Here is a 19,663-nt window from a genome sequence, read left to right as displayed (position 1 = left end):
CCTCCTATTATCACAGGTGATCATTCCTGTACCAGCCGCAGAACTTTTCAAGGGCTACTATTCAAACCTCTTTGTAGTACCCAAGAAAGACGGATCGGTAAGACATTTTGGATCTCAAGGTACTAAACAAATTCCTTTGTAAAGAAAATCCAAGATGGAGTCTCTGAAATCAGTCATTGCAGCCATGTCCCTGGGACAATTTCTGATCTCTCTTGACACAAAGGATGCATACCTTCACGTCCCCATTTTCCATCCACATAAGAGATACTTGTGATTTGCCTTCCAGAATCGCCACTATCTGTTCACAAGCCTTCCCTTCGGTCTAATGTCTGGCCCAGGGTCTTTACCAAGATCTTGGCAGCAGCGACCGCAGTGATTCGCAATACGGAGTTTCACCCCCTACCTGGACGATCTGCTAATCAAGGCACCCTCCTTCTCAGAGTCCCAGAGATCTCTCCAGACATCCATGGATACGCACCAGGAACTAGGCTGGGTCTTAAACCTGGAAAAGTCTTCTCTAACGCCCAGCTAATCCATGGTCTTCCTCGGCATGGAGTTCAATACGCAAACGCAGAGGATTTGCCTTCCACAGGAGGTCAATCCTCTCCAAGCCTTAGTAAGGTCGCTTCTTCAGAGACCTCTACACTCAGTCAAGTTCTGCATGAGGGTATTAGGGGTCATGGTGTTCACCATAGAAGCGGTGCCATTTGCCCAATTCCATTTGCGAGAGCTCCAGTGGAACATTTAAAAGTTTTGGAAGAGGAAATCCCTTCTTCAGGAGATCCAACTCTCATGCAAGACAAGAGCATCTCTCCTCTGGTGGTTGGACAGCACACACCTGTCCTCGGGCAAACCCATGGGAGATCCACAATGGCGTGTTCACACGACGGATGCAAGTCTGCTCGGCTGGGGAGCAGTTTTCGAGGGTCGCTCCGCTCAAGGTCCGTGGAACCAAGGGGAAAAGAAACTACAAATCAACCTGCTCGAGATCCGAGCAATACGTCTGGCTCTAATCCACTGGCAGCAGATTCTACACGGTCAAGCTGTAAAGATACAGTCCGACAACGCTACGGCGGGCACAAGAAGCAGAGGAGCACTAGACAAAGTCAACCTCATCTTCAAATGGGCCAAAGCTCACCAAACCCACCTGGGAAGCGACTATCTAAGCAGGCAATCCCTTGACCCGGTAGAGTGGTCATAGAAAGACGAGATCTTCCACTAAATAACACAGATGTGTGGCACTCCAGAGGTGGATCTCATGGCGACACTGCACAACCGCAAGATCTCAGCGTTCCTAGCTCGATACATGGACCCACTAGCTGTAACAGCCGATACTCTAACAGCCAAGTGGAACTCTAAAGTTCCTGCAAGAGGGCCTATCCATGGGTCTATCCCTAGGATCCCTTAAGTCATAAGTATCTGCTTTATCAGTCCTTTTTCAATGACAGCTTGCTCTTTTGCCTGATGTCAAGACTTTCATTCAAGGAGTAGCACATATGGCTCCTCCAGTTCGAGCACCAGCTCCTCTATGGGACCTCACCTTAGTTCTACGAGCCCTTCAAGACCCTCCATTTGAACCGCTAGGATCAATTTCACTTCTCTGGCTAACCTGGAAAACGGTTTGCCTTCTGGCAATTGCCTCTGTGAGACGTGTTACAGAACTCTGTCATGCAAACCTCCTTTCCTCGTTTTTTTCACCATGATAGGGCTGTCATACGCACTATTCCATCTTTTCTGCCCATCGTAGTATCTGACTTTCATCTGAACCAGGAGATTACGATACTGACTTTCTGTCCTTCACCTTCCAATTCAAAGGAGAAGGCTCTACACACCCTGGATCCTGTTAGAGCTCTAAAGTTCTGGGACAATCGCAAGGTAGACTCCTTACTAGTCATTCCTTCAGGCCCCCACCAAGGAAAGGTGGCCACAAAATCGCCCATTTGGATCAAGCAAGTGATTAAGCGAGGGCACGTGGCAAAACACCACCAGCTAGACTCACAGCCCATTCTACTAGGCGGATGTGTAGATCCTGGGCGTTCAGGAACCAAGCATCAGCAGAACAGCTGTGCAAGGCAGCTACATGGACCTCGGTCCACTCTTTCTCTAAATTCTACCATTTCGATACCTTTATGGCTTCTGAAACTTGCTTTGGCAGAAAGGTGCTTCAAGCTTCAGTGGTCACTTCCACTTAAGCCTCACTCTCCCACCCGGAGGTATTAGGAGACAGCTTTGGTACGTCCCCACTGTCCCTGTGTCCCCCAAGATGACTTGGAGAAAAGGAGATTTTGTATACCTTTCTATACAGAAAATGAGATTTTGTATACCTACCGTTAAATCTTTCTCTTCAGTCACTTGGGGGACACGGGGCTTCCCTCCCTGGACTGAGGACACATTTTTCCATCAGACATGTTATGTTTTAGTACTAAGTTGTTTACGATTAATAGAATTTTTCCTGTTGACTTTGGAACAAACAGGTCTAGGCTCCGCCCACTGGGGGGGTATAGCCAGTAGGGGAGGGGCTAGTTTTTTCCTACTGTTGTGTCCCCCAAGTGACTGAAGAGAAAGAGATTTAACGGTAGGTATACAAAATCTCATTTTCTGTGCCACAGTTTCTTAAGCACGTGGACCACATTTTATTTAATTGTTGTTTCTTCTCATCCCTGCAGAGCTTATGAGATTGAAAAGCGATTAAGCACCGCTGACCTCTTTAAATTCCCAAACTTTGAAACCATCTGTTGGTACGTGGGGAAGCATTTACTAGACACCTTCCGTGGTGAGTCTAAACTTCAGTCTGCTTTACTTTGTCATTATGAATTTATCATAAATACCTGCTGTTTTGTCTCAACTGCACCTTTCCTTGGTATAAAGGTTTGCGAGAGAACAGAAGACAGCCAGCATCGTACTTGTTGCATGGAGCCAAGGCACTTAATACAACATTCCGAGCCTGGACCAAGAAGGAGGTGGGGCTGTTTTCATACTATAGCGGCATACCCGTCACCCAATAAAATCCTATTTTATCACAATAGTCGAACACAATGAACTTTAATAACACTATATAAATTATTTAAGTCTTGTTTCCTTCAGTCTGGGAACTCCTAATTATAGCAAGCAGGCAGGAGCCATTTTGTGGACATTGTTATTAAGACAAGCCTTGTATCATCTCAGAATCTTGTTTTGTGCACCAGAATGCGGGACTCTATGTCCATCCCCATGCACTGGCTACACAATTAAACGTTGAAGAGAAGGGGGGAATGTGTGGAGTGCAGTGACATCTGGGAAGTGCTGAATGAAAAGTGAAAGTGATTGTCTTCCCTGCCTCTATGCCTAAGGCATAGAGGAGGGCCAGGCAATATTTGACTGACAGCTGAGATTTTTAAATGAGCTTAAAACAGCTATGAATGCTTTAATAAAAAAATAGAAATTGGATTTCTTTAGTTTGCCCTCTTGTCAGTGCAAACGTGTGGGTTATGTCCAGGTTCACCTCTGGAGGCAGGACAGAAGAATTCTTGGCCCCTCCCTCAGGATATATAGGCTGCTCCACCTCTATTCTCCAGTTCTTTTGTCCTGCCTTGGAGGTGAAGGATGGAAACCTTTTCCTTTGTTTTTAACTATTTTGTTTTCTCTATCTCTCACTATTGATTTTAGACATTAATTATTTTTGTTTACAGGATAAATGGGGACATGCTGTCCTGTCTCCCAATTTCTTCAATGTCCCCTCCTTACTGGCTTCTAGCATTAACAGCGCAGAATGGCTTGTGCTTGAAAAAGGGCCTTTTGCTGCCCGAAACGTTGTGTGGACGCACAATAAAGCACTGATTAGCAGGTATTCTGCTGTTTGCCTCTGATTTCCATACCCATGATTGAAGTATTTTTGTGGTGACTTGACGGAACACCAGAGGGAATCAAGGCTTGCAAATAATGCTTGGCGTTTTGTGTGTTACCCTGTGAGTGGCAGAATGGCTTGTGCTAGCAGTAGAGTACTGTTTGAAAGGGCTGGGGTATGCGGTACTACCTGAATGCCCACAAAATACTGCAAGCACATTTAAGCTCTGGGGGAATAAAGTATGCCGTACTACTAATATTCCCTCATAAATTGTTCCGGTTGACATGTGGTACTGTCAATATGCTGGACAATTATATTGGTACTATAGAGTTATACCTACAAGTAGGTGTGGACACACGAACGGTGAGCGCATACTAGGCCTTAGGCAGCCCGATGGAACAAAAGGCAAGTATCGGACACCATTCCGATTGGGTGTAAGTCGTGTGGCGAGATACATAGTACCGCATATGATGTCATCATGCATAGCGTGCAGGCATCCAAGAGAGCAACGCATCTAGCGCCACCATCTTGCCCGTTTTATCACGGAACAGGCAGACTGCGTGACATATGGAGATAGAATCGCAATTTCTAACCTTACTGCTAAATAGGCAAAATTACATCGCCATACTGATACAATATTTTGGTTTAAGTTGCCACCCTATAGAGACTGTTCCAACCTCTGGGGGAGATTGTACGTGTTGGAAAACCACACTTAGTCTCAATCACAATGGAAAGTTCTAACTCCCTAAAAGACTTGAGAGAGGAAATTCGGATGGCCAAGTCTACAAACAAAAACTGTAAAAAAAAAAACCAAAAAAAAAAAACCCATAAAACTCAAAAGTGCAAAAAATGCAAGCATACATTAAGGAGGTCGGAGTCTTCTTACTGCTCAGATTGCAAATTTAGTGAACCACCACTTTTAACCACTGTTAAACCCACAGATTATCATTGAGACTAGTCCAAGGGAGTGTGGATGAGCCTCAACCCCAGGCACATACTCCCCTTAGGGCAACTACTTCAGATCAAGTACCTCAAATGCCACCCCAGTTAGGGGACTTTTTGGATTGGCTATAAACTACCTTTCAACCAGCTATTCAGACACAGGCTACCAAACGTAAAGCACATCAGTCTCCTCCAGACCTCTCAGATAATGAGGAAGACTGGATCTATTTTCACTACATGACTCTGAGTCGGCCGGTGGAGACTGATGATCTGATGAACATAGTGACACTGATACAGAGAGAGCTACTTTTGCAAAACCTGACATTTCTAAAAAGCTATTAAAAGACATGATGGAAACATAAGACATCAAGGACGAGACTGTCGCTATATCAAAAGCTGACAAAGTCCTAGGTGCGCAACAAAATCGCACACGTGTGGTACCAACAACCAGACCGCAGGTCCATCATATCAAAACGTTTCTATGACACGTATCCAGTCCCGGAAGAGCAGCGTAAATTAAGGGACAAACCGCCTAAAGTGCACTATGCTATTGCTAGACTTTCCAGACATACCACATTACCAAACGAAGAGTCGTCTTTTAAAGACCTTATGGACAAAAAGTTAGAATCTGCACTTAAAGGAGCTTGCAATCATTCAAACGCAATCTTGCGACCAGCAGCAGCAATGGCAGGATTAGCCAGAACTGCTAAACAATGGGCACAGGATTTTGTTCAACAAAGTCAGCTCAAGAACTAGCAGCAGACATCAATAGATTAAATACCACTCTTTCCTTTGTGGTGGATTCTGCCTTGGAAATTGTTTGCCTTACATCTAAGTTGACGGCCAATTCAGTGGTGGCTAGGCGGGCACTCTGGCTACGCCAATGGTCAGGGGATACTGCTTCCAAAAACAAACTGTTAGGACTATGATATACTGGAGAATCTCTCTTTGGGCCCGACCTCAAGCAAATTATCACAGAAGTCACAGGTGGAAAAAGCACCTTCCTCCCAACTTTCAGGTACAGGTACCAACCAGAGTACCAGACGCAATAGACAACCATTGCAGCAGTCAAATAAAAACAGAAAACCCAATTCAGCATGACTACCACCATTCCATTCCCAAAGTAGGGGTCATCTCTCCCAATTCCTCCCCTATTGGGAAACCACTGTCACAGACAATTGGTTATTACAAATCATTCAACAAGGATACAGGATAACAACACTCCCACCAAGACGATTTGTACCATCAATCGTCCCACCACAAAAACAGCATGCTCTACAGCAAGCAGTAACATCCCTGTGGCAAACGGGTCATTATACCAGTGCCAGAACAACACAAGTTCAAAGGCTTTTACTCAAACCTTTTTCTAGTGACAAAAAAAGAGGGCACATTCCGACCCGTACTCAACTTACAACAACTAAATTTGTTCATTCGCAACCAAAAGTTCAAAATGGAATCAATCATGTCAGCAATAGCCTTTATGGAACCAAATTGTTTTATGACATCAATCGACTTACAAGATGCTTACCTTCATGTACCAGTACATTCAAGCTCACAAGCTTTCCTCCGATTTGCAATAAGAGACCAACATTTTCAATTTGTAGCTCTCCCATTCAGACTGCACCAAGAGTGTTTACAAAAGTCCTAGCACCCATAGCTGCCCTTTTGAGAACTATGGGAATTCACGTTCTACCATACCTCGACGACCTCCTTCTCAAGGCAACGTCACAAGTTCAAGCAAATGCGGACACAGCGATAACCTTACAGGTACTAATACAGCACGGGTGGCTAATAAACAACCGCTAAACCTCTCTACTTCTGGGGTTCCTATTCGACTCCAGACGACAAGTAGTACAACTGACAGGGGACAAGGTCAAAAGCATTATCGCCAACACAGAACCCTTCTTGAGCAAGTCCACAGTAACAGCAGGAGAATGTCTTCAACTCCTGGGATTCATGGTGGCGGCAATAGAGGTAATTCCCTGTGCCAGATTCCATCTACGACCACTACAACAAAATTTCATACACACTTGGAACAAAGATCACCAGGATCTTCAACAGAACATCCCAATAACACTACAGACCAGAACCAGTCTCTCATGGTGGACAGTCCAAGCACACCTAACCTCGGGCAGAAGCTGGGCACCAAGGAATTGGGAGATTGTGAACAGACACAAGCACTTTCGGGTGGGGAGCAGTTTACAACACACACACACACACCTTACAAGGACAGTGGTCCCCTCAGGAAGCTCGTCTACCAATCAATGTGGTAGAACTTCGTGCTATAGTGCTAGCGCTTCAAGGTTAGTCCAACATACTTCGAACCAGGCCAGTCAGAATTAAATCGGACAATGCCACATCGGTGGCTTATGTAAACAAGCAAGGCGGTACCCGCAGAATGATGGCCATGCTGGAAGCAACAAAGATCCTAACGTGGGCAGAACACCATGTACCATCAATTTCAGCAGTTTACATCCCAGGGGTCCTGAATTGGGAGGCAGACTTCCTCAGTCGCCAGACAATCGACCAAGGCAAATGGAGTCTACATCTTTGCCAAAATCACCGCCAAATGGGGAACACCAGACATAGACATGTTGGCATCCAGACACAACTTCAAAGTTCCTCGCTACTGTTCCAAAAACAGAGACCACAGAGCGGCATGTGTAGATGCTCTGGTAATTTCCTGGAACTTCAAGAGAGTCTATGCGTTCCCACCACTACCAATACTTCCCAGAATTCTTGCCAAAATCAAACAGGAGGGTGTAACAACAATACTCATTGCACCGGATTGGCACAACAGACTTTGGTACACAGATCTTGTGAGCATGTCCATATCAAAACCGTGGAGACTTCCACTACGACCGTATTTACTACTCCAGGGACTAGCTCGACATCCAAATTTCTCCATGCTCAGTTTAATGGCCTGGCTCTTGAGACCCAGTTATGGACCCAAAGAGGATTTTCAGCACCAGCGATAGACATACTGCTACAGGCTAGGAAACCTTCCACATCGAGGGTCTACCATAAAGTGTGGCGAACATTTCTTCAATGGTGCTCCACCAGACAGCTCATATGGGAGCACAGTACTACACAAGTGGTGACTGAATTCCTCTCCACCGGGTTCGAAAAAGGGCTAGCACCCGGCACTCTAAAATCTCAAATTTCTGCCTTATCAGTGTTATACCATCGCAAGTGGGCAGAACATCCCCATATTCAGCAGTTCCTACAAGGTGCTATACGGATTAGGCCACCCTTCCATAATCAAACACCCTCTTGGGACCTAACACTAGTGCTATCGGTAATACAAAAGGCACCATTTGAACCTCTCCATTCATGTGAGCTAAAATGGCTAACTCTAAAAGTCACCTTCCTTGTTGCTATTACTTCAGCAAAAAGATTATCGGAAATAGCAGCACTGTCGCATAAAGAACCATGGCTTATCCTTCACAAAGATAAAGTAGTTTTACGCACAGTGCCAGGATTCCTACCAAAAGTTGTAACCAAATTTAATATCAATTGGGAGATCATTCTTCCTTCCTTTTGTCCTAACCCTGCTAATGACAAAGAAAAACAATTACATACACATGATGTGGGGTTAGGGCAATCAGAATTTACAAAAAGAGGACAACAGCCTTCAGGCACGCAGACGGAGTACTAGTTTCCTACGCTCGAGTACACAAAGGATTAGCGGTATCCAAAAGGACTATCGCAAGATGGCTTGCAGAAACTGCGAATCAAGCTTACACTCTTAAGCAACCGACAACAACCATTCCAAGTCACGGCTCATTCTACAAGAGCACAAAGTGCGTCTTGGGCCCTTCAGAATCTTGCTACACCAGATCAAATCTGTGCGGCAGCCACATGGTCCTCAAGTTTTATCAGTTACATGTTTTTGCTTCAGCATCAGCCATGTTCGGCCGCAAAGTTCTACAGACTGCAGTGGCATAACTTGCCAGGACATAACATAATCAGCAGCATACCTACCCTGTTTCATTTGTTCTTTACGGGACAGCTTTTGGACGTCTCCACACGTTTGCACTGACAGGAGGGCCGACTAGAGAGAGGAGGATTTTACTTACCGTAAAATCCTTTTCTAGTAGGCTCGAACTGTCAGTGCAATAAGTCCCACCCAGGCTGAATTTAATATGGGTGAAAGGACTTATCTTTCTTGCCTATACTGTTGTCTCTTGACCTTCCTTCCTACTTGCTGTCTCCTAATCACCTCAACAATGCATTATAACAGAACTGGAGAATAGAGGTGGAGCCAGCCTATATATCCTGAGGGAGGGGCAAAGAGACGATTCCTTTTGACCTGCCTCCAGAGGTGAACCTGGACATAACCTACACGTTTGCACTGACAGTTCGGACCTACTAGAAAAGGATTTTACAGTAAGTATAAAATCATCCTTTCATGTTTAATTTGAAAAAAGACTTTCATTATACAGCTTTTTATTTCTGGGTGACAGGTCCACTTTAAGACATATTTTATCTATGTTTAGATGGACCATTTCATGTAAGTTATTACTCCCCTCCGTTCAATAAAATGGAAATTCTTTGAACCTCTGTAGTTGCAGTCCGTTTGATCAAACCTGCACTCATCTCTTATCTCATGGTTTTAGCAGAACCTCTTAATTTTCTTCATTTTAGGCATTGATGGATCACGAAGAGGAAATTCCTGAGACCATTATTACTTCCCAGCTTATTAAAGACCTAGACCGGGAGATTCGACTAATGGAGGTGATGTTTTGGTGTGCGTGAGTGATATTCTTTGCTCTGTGCTTGAATGGATTGTTGGATGATAGTCTCCTATATTTGCAACTGCCTCTACATACCCAAAATATTGAATTTTTTCCCCTCCTACAGGATATCTTCCATCAAAACATAGAGAAAACTGGAAATCTCATGGGTCTAACTAGAAGCCCCGGTGCTCCATCCACATCGAAAGCAGCTGTTCCATTCAAGGGCAGTAATAAGAAGGGTGGTAGAGCAAACCAAATGATTAAAAAAGGAGGAAGGAAAGGCAGAGAAACAGAGGCTGACATGAGTCCAGAACAACCAGGCACTCCTACAGGCCAGCATCACAAGACATTTGGAACTCCAGTGAAGGAGGTTTGTAGCTATATGTATTCTGGCAGCTCTGATTGTCTAATCTGAGTGCTTGGCCATCTTCTTCCTGATCTCATGTTGATATTTGTACAAACCCCGTCACATTATTTTAACTGTTTGTAAACTCATTTCCCCATTACATTGCCTTTTTTCACATTTTAGCCTTCCACATTCTAATGTTACTTTATGTTCCTAGACTGAAGATACAGCCCTAGATCTTGAAGAAAAGCCAGATATCGGCTTGCTGGATGGAGAGATAGCAGACAGTAAACTGAGGCTGATGATGGCTAACGGTTCCAATGTAAGGTGAGTTTGTGCATTATCTCTTCCACCTGATTAGTCGTTCTTTATTTTGCTTTTTGGTAATTTTTAACTTTAATAAATAACTATCACAAAACAGATATTTGAATGTGTACAAAAAAGGTCTGACATGAATTGCTATTCTGCACATCTCTTATAGTGGCAAGAAGGAGCGTGTAGGAGCTGGAAGTAGACGCCAAGCAGCTGCAAATAAACACATAAAAAAGGAACAGTTACAGGGAGATCTGTCCGCTGGGGATCCATTCCTTCTAGATTCTGAGGATGACTTGCAAATTGATGAGACTCCTCGCAAAGAGAAAAAAGTAGCTCTGACAAAGAAAAAGCTACACAGTATGTAACCTCCAAAAAACCCAATTTTTTTTCTTTCATCCTGGTGATTTGCTAAGCCTCCCCAGCATCCAAAAATATGGTGTTATAGCCTTATTTTCAATGCCAACTTTCAGGTATATACACAAATTTTCTTTTCTTTAATCACTGCAGAGTTTCCACGAAAACTACCAAGAGCAAAGCCATGTTCAGACCCCAACAGAGTGCGTGAGCCTGGGGAGCTTGAATTTGATGTAGAGGTAAATTTGTTTTCAGCAGTAATAATAGTGTCTGTTTCCAAAGCTAGTATGCAAAGTTATCCTGCCTATATTATGAATGCCTTTTACCTTCTATTAGGAAGACTACACCACGGATGATGAAATGGCTGAAGGTGATGGTGACCAACTTGGAGCCAGCAGTGGGGGAATATTAGACTTATTGAAAGCTAGCCGGCAGGTTGGAGGTCCTGAATATTCTGAAATCGAGTAAGGAAAATTTAACACCCTTGGAACAATCTGTCTCTTGGCCCTTTAACAACACAAAACAATAACAAAGTCAAATAGTCATTTTTTTTTGTAAATTCCTTACATTAGTTTTTTTTTTTTTTTTTTTTGTAACCAATTAATTTTAATATTGAAGTTTAATTTTTCACTTTATCATGTCTTTCTAAAGCAGCTCTGGGAGAGAGGAGTCACTGATTGTTTTAAATGATCTGTTAGTTGAGCCATTATCTTAAATGATACATTTACAGCAGAACCCCCATTTTAAGTTTTTCAGGGGACCAGAAAAAAATGGTGTAAAATCAGGGAAAATTATTAGGCATAATATATAGGTGGGACTACAAAACAACAATGTAAAATGAGGGAAAACTTAAAATCAAGGGATGTAAAATGGGGGTTCTACTGTAGTTGATACATTTCTTATCCTTGGTCCTGCATATAATAATCAGAGTTTCATTACGGTAGCTGTTAGAATTGATACAATAGTTGCCAATGTTCCACAGATACTGCTGAGATGTATCTGTAGCAAATTGTAGCTGTTCAGAATCTGCACCTGGATTACTGTTAGGAATTTTGGAGAGAAAAAAAATAAAACATAGAAAACAATGCAAAAAAAGGTTTTATTTTTGATGAGCAATATGGAAGCAACTGAACTGAAAAAAGTGTTTGGAAGGTGAACAGTGAGAAAAGCACTTCTATTTTAACCAGTCCATTTTTGTGGATAGGATATAGTTGTTTTATTTTAAAACTGTTCTCTTTATTTTTAGTGAAGCCCCTGCCTCTCCCAGCACACAGGAGGCAATCCAGGGTATGTTGTGCATGGCCAATCTTCAGGCCTCCTCATCTTGCACACCTTCCAGCATTCAAGCTTGGTGGGCAGCTGGGCAGGAGAGTGGCACGGTAGCTGGAGCATTGCAGGGGAACACTAAGACTGCTGGGAATAAGAGCAGTGGCAATGGGACCAGCACCGGAAACAGCAAAGTCCTCTTGAGACCTGGAAAGAGGCCTGTGAAAAGACCAGCACACCGCAGCATGGACAGTAATGATGAGGATAGCAGTGATGAGCAGGAGACTCTGGGGGCCTGCTTTAAGGATTCAGAATACAGTGAGTGCAAACAAGTAGGAGATTTTTTTGTTGATTTAGCAATCTGCGAGCAGATAAGATGATATTTACATAAAATGATCATTTGTTGGGGCAGAGAGATGCTGGATTACATCAGATAGGACACATTCTAATCTTACAATAGCTATGCATTTCCAGATTGTTTGGCTGTAATTATTATATGTTGTCGTCTTGGAAAAGCCCATTGTAAAAATGTTTGATTTTCTCCTAAAATGACTCATCCATGAAAAATCTTTTCAGATCAATTTATTTTTAATCAATAATGGTTAGATAGTTAAGCGTTTGTCTGCTATTAGGATACCATAAATAATCTGTGTATTCTCAAAAGATATTCTCTTCTTTGGTAGCAACTTTTTAAGTTGGTTATACCCACCCCTAGTAGGTGGAACGGAGACGAGTTTTTTATTGTGTTCTCAGGAGGTAGGACGTACCTATCACTCTCAGTCAATCTGAGGAAAACTTTATTACATATGACATGGGAGATGCCAAGGACCCCTACACTGAGTAGGTGGTCTCTACCTGGCACTATGCAACGTGGGACTGTCTCCGGGGTTTTCAAATGTGCAGCTGACACAAAACCATCCAAGCACCTAACCATTCCTTCCCTCTACAGGGGGAGAGTGGCCTGGCCAGAAGACAAGCTGGAAGCAGAGATTCACGCGTAAGTAGGATCATCTCGCTTCAAAACCCGCCTACTTCACCCTATTACTGCATAGGGATTTAAGCCGAGGGGCTCTGTCTGCCACAAGAGTGGCTCTTCCCTGAGGGCACAATCTAGAGTGACCGGGGAGTCTGAGAGCCTGCGGGTACTCTCCAGGAACGGGATTTGCGCGCCAAGGTTTTTTCGTTCCAGGGTTCCTGCACACACATACCGAAAGCGCAACACTTCTCTCGCAGTGCACTTCCTACCCATCCTGAGTGAAGCATTCAAACCAAGACACATTGTGCAACCAGGCACAGACAGGGGAGTACTGCTGACTCCTTAAGGCTCCCACGCATCTCCTCCTCTATTGCCAGTTCTACCTCCCGCTGCAGGCAGAATACAGTGCAGTACCATACTCTTAGGGTAGATATCCCTAGGCCATTTATAAGGTAATTACACCATGTCTGAAGGGGCTAGTGAATGCCTTTTCTCCAGAAGAGCACCAGCTGCTCCCACAAAATATTTAGCTTGTGCTAGATGCAGCAAATGCCTGCCCCATATGCATAAATTGTAAGCCCACTCGCGTTGGCTCTGAAATTCCACAACCTGCTCCCCCCCCCACCAAGATGAAGCTATCCAACAAGGGTCTTTAGCAGTCAAATCCCTTAGACGCTCCACCACCTGACACACAGGCTATTCCCCAGTGGGCAGCACAGTTAACAGGAATTCCCTTGTTGGTACAATCGCTTGATAAACTGTTAGCTTGTCTTGACAGTCCAAAGCCCAAGGCACACAAGCGAAGGGCTCCTCCTTCCTTTTCAGAGGAGGAGAGTGACGAGGACGGACATAATAGTTCACCTCCACACCCAGACACCATCCTTTCAGAGTGTGAACTATCCCAAAGCGACAAAGAAGATGAGCAATCCACCCACCGTTCCTCAGAAACAGTAGACTCATTGATTTCCCTTCTCACTCTCCGCTAGATCAGATAATTCAGCAAGAATGGGATAAGCCTGCAAGGCGCTTTCAACCTAACCGGAGATATCTAAAAATGTATCCCTTTCCTACAGAGGATTCTGAAAGATGTCTTCTCCGCCATCAGTAGACGCGCTGCTATCCCAGCTTTCTAAGAATATGGCCTTACCAGTTCCAGATGCCGCCTCCTTTAAGGACACTATGGATAAAAAGCTAGGAGGTTCGTTCGCCCTGACTGCAGCCCCCGGGTCTTCACAAAGATCATGGTGGCAGCCAGATAGGTGATACACAACAGGGGCATATCAATTGCCCCATACCTGGACGACCTGCTAATAAAGGCGCCATCGATCTCAGAATCAGGCTCTTTTCACCATGACAACCCTTCAAGAATTGGGATGGGGCCTCAACCTAGGCAAATCCTCATTGACCCCCAGTCAGTCCACAATTTTCCTGGGGATGCAATTCAACATTCTGACCCAGAGGAGATCCTGCACCTACAATCCTTGGTCAAGACCTTGTTAGCAAAGCCCACATATACAGCCAGGTTCTGCATGAAGGTGTTCAGGGTCATGGTCTCGACAATAGAGGCAGTAACTCTTGCACAGTTTCACCTCAGGGAAATACAGTAGAACAATCTTATCAACCTGGAAATGGAAGTCGCTCTCCCAAGTTATCCACATCTCCAGAAAGACTAGAGCATCCCTCCTCTTGTGGTTAAATTCCAACAACCTCACCACAGGCAGACTGCTCGGCAACCCAAGGTGGTGTACCACCTGGGGAGTGGTACTCGAGAGAAAAGCAGCACATGGCCACCTGAAAAAGTAACCCGCTTCTTCGCCAGTTACAGGGACCCCCTAGCATTAGGCACAGACACCCTAACATCAGTCTGGGACTTCAGACTCGCCTACGCCTTTCCACCACTCCCGCTAATCCCAAGAACGATGAGGAAGTTGCAGGGAGAACAGACAACTCTCATAGCTCCCAGATGGCCACGGAGAACATGGTTCTCTGACCTAATCACCCTCTCGAAAGAGGAACCATGGATCCTTCAACCCCCACTACAAGACTTCCTATCACAGGGTCCCATTCTACATCCAAAGTCGGAAACTCTCAACTTGACGGCATGGCTCTTGAGACCCAGATCTTCAGGCAGAAAGGCTTTTCGGAGGCAGTTGTGAGGGTGATGCGGGCAGCACAGAAACCTGTATCAGCAAACGCTTACCACAGAGCGTGGAACACTTATCAACAATGGTGCACCAAGAAGAACAGAGGCTTTGAGACCTTTTCCATTCCCAAGATTCTCAACTTCCTACAGGAAGGATTATGCATGGGACTCACTGTGGGATCCCTGAAGTCACAGATTTCAGCTCTCAGTACTGTTCCAAAAACGTTTGGCTCTGTTATCTGTAAAAACCTTCATGCAGGGGGTTTCTCACTTAGCACTACCAATACGAGCATCAGTGCCCACATGGGACCTCTCCCTGGTCTTGCAGGCATTGCAGGAACCACCATTGGAATGATTAGCATTGATCACTCTGCAGTGGCTCACTTGGAAGACTGTGTTCCTATTGGTGATTGCCTCAGCTAGGAGAGTATCAGAGCTCAGCACATTGTCGTGCAAGACTCCATTCCTTGTGTTCCACAAGGACAGGGCGGGACTCCACACAGTGCCATCCTTCCTGCCCAAAGTCGTTTCGGCTTTTCACTTGAATCAAGAGAATACCATTCCAACCTTTTGAATGGCACCTTCCAATCCAAAGGAGTCGTCATTACACTCATTGGATCCCTTCTGAGCTCTCAAATTTCACCTACACAGGGTTCAGGATATACGCAAGTCAGATGCCCTGTTTGTCCTTCCCTTGGGACCCGAACAAGGAATACCTGCTTCAAAGTCAGCCATCTCACTCTGGATCAAACAAGCCATTCAACGGGCATACACCGCGAGGAGTCCCCTGTGTCCCCCAAGCAAATGTGTACCCACTTTTTCTTCAGTCGCTTGTGGGACATAGGGCTTCCCTCACTGGATAGGGGGTCTTTTCTGCCATTCATATGTGGTCTGTTAACTATTTCTACTGAAGTTATGTTCGGTACAAGTTATACGAGTACTTTGTTAAAAAAAAAAAATGGTCTCTGCTCTGCCTACTAGGGGGTATAACCAGCAGAGAAGGAGCTAGTTTTATGTTTTCTTTTGTTGTGTCCTCCTCCTGCTGGTACCAACTATACCCCACCGTCCCGGTGTCCCCCACGCGACTGAAGAGTAAGAGATTTAACAGTTAGTGCACAAAATCTGCTTTTTACTACAAGTATAGTACAGGTATGGGATCCGTTATCTGGAAACCCATTATTTAGAAAGCTCTGAATTACGGAATGCCCTTCTCCCGTAGGCTCCATTTTATCCGAATAATCAACATTTTCTCTGTAATAACAAAACAATAGCTTGTACTTGATCCCAACTAAGATATAATTAATCCTTATTGGAAGCAAAACCAGCCTATTGGGTTTATTTAATGTTTACATGATTTTCTAGCAGACTTAAGGTATGAAGATCCAAATTACTGAAATGGTCCATTATGCGGAAACCCCCAGCTCCCGAGCATTCTGGATAATGGGCCTCATATTTGGAGTTGTTGAGTTAAATATATTTGCTTTTCACATTTTATCCATATACAGCTCAATTCCTTACTTCATTCTGTCTCCTATTAATGTTATGCTAAGATTGGAAACAAATTGATCACAAACTATATTTTGTCTGCAGTTTACCCTTCACTGGAGTCTGACGATGATGATCCCGCATTGAAATCACGTGCTAAGAAAAAGAAGCAGACAGATGATGCTCCGTGGAACCCTAAAGGTATGTCTGATTGAATAGTCCCAGGATCACTAATAATAAAACAGTAGCTTGTACTTATTCCAAATTAAGATATAATTAATCCTTATTGGAAGCAAAACCTTCCTATTGGGTTTATTTAATGTTTACATGATTTTCCTGTAGACTTAAGGTATAGAGATCCAAATTACGTAAAGATCCATTATCCGGAAAACCCCAGGCCCTGAGCATTCTGGATAACAGATCCCATACTTGTACTACTAAACTAAAAGAAGCAGAACGCTTACTTTTAACTGTGTATTTATATATACATTACAGGATACATGAAGCTTTGCATTTAGTTGACAAATGTAATGTTCCATTCACATTTTTATCTTTTTTGCAGCCCGTGTCACTCCGACACTCCCCAAACAGGCTCGGCCGGTGCGCGAGGGGACACGTGTAGCATCTGTTGAGACGGGACTTGCTGTGGCTGCTGCAAGACTTTCCCAGCAAGTAAGAAATCTTCCATTTTTGGATTATCTTTGAATTAGGGATGCACCGAATCCACTATTTTGGATTCAGCCGAACTCCTGAAGCCTTCGCAAAAGATTCGGCCGAATACCAAACCGAATCAGAATCCTAATTTGCATATGCAAATTAGGGGTGGGAAGTGGAAAATATTTTTATACTTCCTTGTTTCGTGACAAAAAGTCACGTGGTTTCCCTCCCGCCCCTAATTTGCCTATGCAAATTAGCATTCGTATTCAGTTTGGCCATGCAGAAGGATTTGCCTGAATCCTGCTGAAAAAACCTGAATCCTGGATTCGGTGCATCCCTACTTTTAATGTCTTGTAATGATACCCAGCTGTTAATATTTACATTTTCTGTCTCTGTTTAGGAACAGCAGAAATCTCAGAAGAAAAAGGTAACCAGCAAAAAGAAACCGGTCAGCGAACCCGAGCCACCGCTTTTACCATCAGAACCTGAGCCTCCCCCACTGGAATCTCAAACAGAGGTCTTCTCTGGAAGTCTTGTTGATCATGAATACACTGCGGGTCCAAATATATTTGGCATGGCTCAAGTGAACCGTGGAACTACACCAATGGCACCAGGAGTCTTTCTGACGCAGCGGCGGCTTTCAGCATCTTCACCAGGAAGTCCAGCAATGCAGGGTAGTAATTAAAGGGAACTTTTTTTCAAAACACATCTGTTAAAAGTGCTGCTCCAGCAGAATTCTGCACTGAAATCCATTTCACAAAAGAGCAAACAGATTTTTAGATTTAATTTTGAAATCTGACATGGGGCTAGACATATACAGTTTCCCAGCTGCCCCCAGTCATGTGACTTGTGCTCTGATAAACCTCCGCCACTCTTTACTGCTGTACTGCAAGTTGGAGTTATATCAGCCAGCGGCCTAACAGAATAATGGGAAGGTTACCAGAGAACAACTCCCTGGTAGATCTAGGAACATCACTCAATAGTGAAAATTATGGATGCACCAAATCCACTATTTTGGATTCGGGTGAACCCCCAAATCCTTCTCGAAAGATTCGGTCGAATACCGAATCCTAATTTGCGTATGCAAATTAGGGGTGGGAAGGGGGATGCATTTTTACTTTCTTGTTTTGTGACAAAAAGTCACACGATTACCCTCCCTGCCCCTAATTTGCATATGCAAATTAGGATTCGGTTCGGCTGGGCAATGGCACCAGGAGTCAGCTGGGAAAGGCCGAATCCCGAACCAAATCCTGGATTCGGTGCAGCCCTAGAGAAAATCCAGGTCCCACTGCGACACATTCCGTTACATTGAGTAGGAGAAACAACAGCCTGCCAGAAAGCAGTTCCATACTGTAGTGTTGTTTTTTTCTGAAAGCACATGACCAGGCAAAATGACCTGAGATGCACGTACACACCAATATTACAACTAAAAAATAAACTTGCTGGTTCAGGAATGAAGATTGAATAATTTGCAGTGTAAACAGTGTAATTTATAAATTAAAAATGACACCAACAGGATCCCTTTAAGGTAGCCTTTAAAAAGATAAAAATGCTTTATTCATTGCGCATAATATCACATGTAGCCAGAATTCTCTTGACTTTTAGGGTCATATCAGTAACAAATCGGATCAAGTAGCGTTTTTATTCATCTTCCATTTATTTCCAGTTCCAGGAAAACGGCCTAAGAAGGGCTTGGCCACAGCTAAACAACGCCTGGGAAAGATCCTCAAGATTCACCGGAATGGAAAGCTGCTTTTGTTGTGACCTGCAAATCTCTCAGGCATTTGTCTAGTAGCCCATTCTCATGGCACTAGCAGACAAAAAGAAATGATGATGGAGAAAGGAGGGCCCAAAAAAGGGTTCAGACTTGGAGCTTGGACTTATTTTTTTTATAAATATATATCTGCCATCAGCAGCAAACAGATCATCTTTTACACACAAAAGACTAGGAAAAAAAACAGACTGGACTGTGCTGCAAGCAAAGCAGCACATATATGGCCATAATATGGTAACTGACAAATGCAAGTCTCTTCCAGCCACTGTTCCTTCATTGGCCTCATCCTCCTCGCCCTTTAAACCACATTTTTTAAATATATATGTATGTAAGCAGGGTATCTTTTAAAAGGATAGCAGAAAAAGTTAAGAGGGGCTTTGATCGCAAGACATTACTAGGGTAGTTGAGATGCAAAGCTCAAAATCTTTTTCAACATATTCAATTTGAAAAAGGTTAATGTTAATAGCTCAGGTTTGGCAAAATCCGAATTTAGCACCAGATATGCCGCCTTTATTTCAAACCTAAACGGCAATATGTTTTTTCTGTTTCTCCTCTTGTTTAATGTCTTTTATAGTCAATTTTCTGTGACAGGTTTATTTTACAGAGCCATAAAATTATATATATATATATATATATATATATATATATATATATATATATATATATATATATATATATATATATATATATATATATATATATATATATATATATATATATATATATATATATATATATATATATATGGTACCACCTAAAAGGCCATTCACATAAATCTGTGCTTATCCCTTTTAGCTCAAGGATGGAACCAGATTGGTGGGCGATATACCCACATTGAAGTGG

General features: G+C 43.5%; 1 protein-coding gene across 4 annotated transcripts in view; it reads left to right on the top strand.

The window, feature by feature from the left end:
- Positions 1 to 19,429, top strand: part of phf8.L (PHD finger protein 8 L homeolog) — a 33,637-nt gene extending 14,208 nt beyond the window's left edge. For 2 of the 4 annotated variants that reach the window (XM_018241071.2, XM_018241072.2), the window contains exons 10-23: positions 2,667 to 2,773; positions 2,869 to 2,960; positions 9,413 to 9,502; positions 9,629 to 9,874; positions 10,068 to 10,177; positions 10,332 to 10,522; positions 10,673 to 10,758; positions 10,856 to 10,983; positions 11,766 to 12,103; positions 12,735 to 12,782; positions 16,495 to 16,590; positions 16,952 to 17,061; positions 17,447 to 17,720; positions 18,713 to 19,429. In XM_018241071.2, the coding sequence (XP_018096560.1) occupies positions 2,667 to 2,773; positions 2,869 to 2,960; positions 9,413 to 9,502; positions 9,629 to 9,874; positions 10,068 to 10,177; positions 10,332 to 10,522; positions 10,673 to 10,758; positions 10,856 to 10,983; positions 11,766 to 12,103; positions 12,735 to 12,782; positions 16,495 to 16,590; positions 16,952 to 17,061; positions 17,447 to 17,720; positions 18,713 to 18,810 (2,014 nt within the window). In that variant the 3' untranslated portion in view covers positions 18,811 to 19,429. Of the gene's footprint in view, positions 1 to 2,666; positions 2,774 to 2,868; positions 2,961 to 9,412; positions 9,503 to 9,628; positions 9,875 to 10,067; positions 10,178 to 10,331; positions 10,523 to 10,672; positions 10,759 to 10,855; positions 10,984 to 11,765; positions 12,118 to 12,734; positions 12,783 to 16,494; positions 16,591 to 16,951; positions 17,062 to 17,446; positions 17,721 to 18,712 lie in introns of those variants that run through there. The other 2 variants (XM_018241073.2, XR_005963443.1) reach the window with 2 other exon arrangements.
- Positions 19,430 to 19,663: the final 234 nt, after the last annotated feature.

This window comes from Xenopus laevis, chromosome 8L, assembly GCF_017654675.1.
Source record: "Xenopus laevis strain J_2021 chromosome 8L, Xenopus_laevis_v10.1, whole genome shotgun sequence".
NCBI classification, from domain to species: Eukaryota; Metazoa; Chordata; class Amphibia; order Anura; family Pipidae; genus Xenopus; species Xenopus laevis.
Note: the sequence above shows the minus strand (reverse complement) of the source record. Positions and strands in the feature narration are given on the sequence as shown.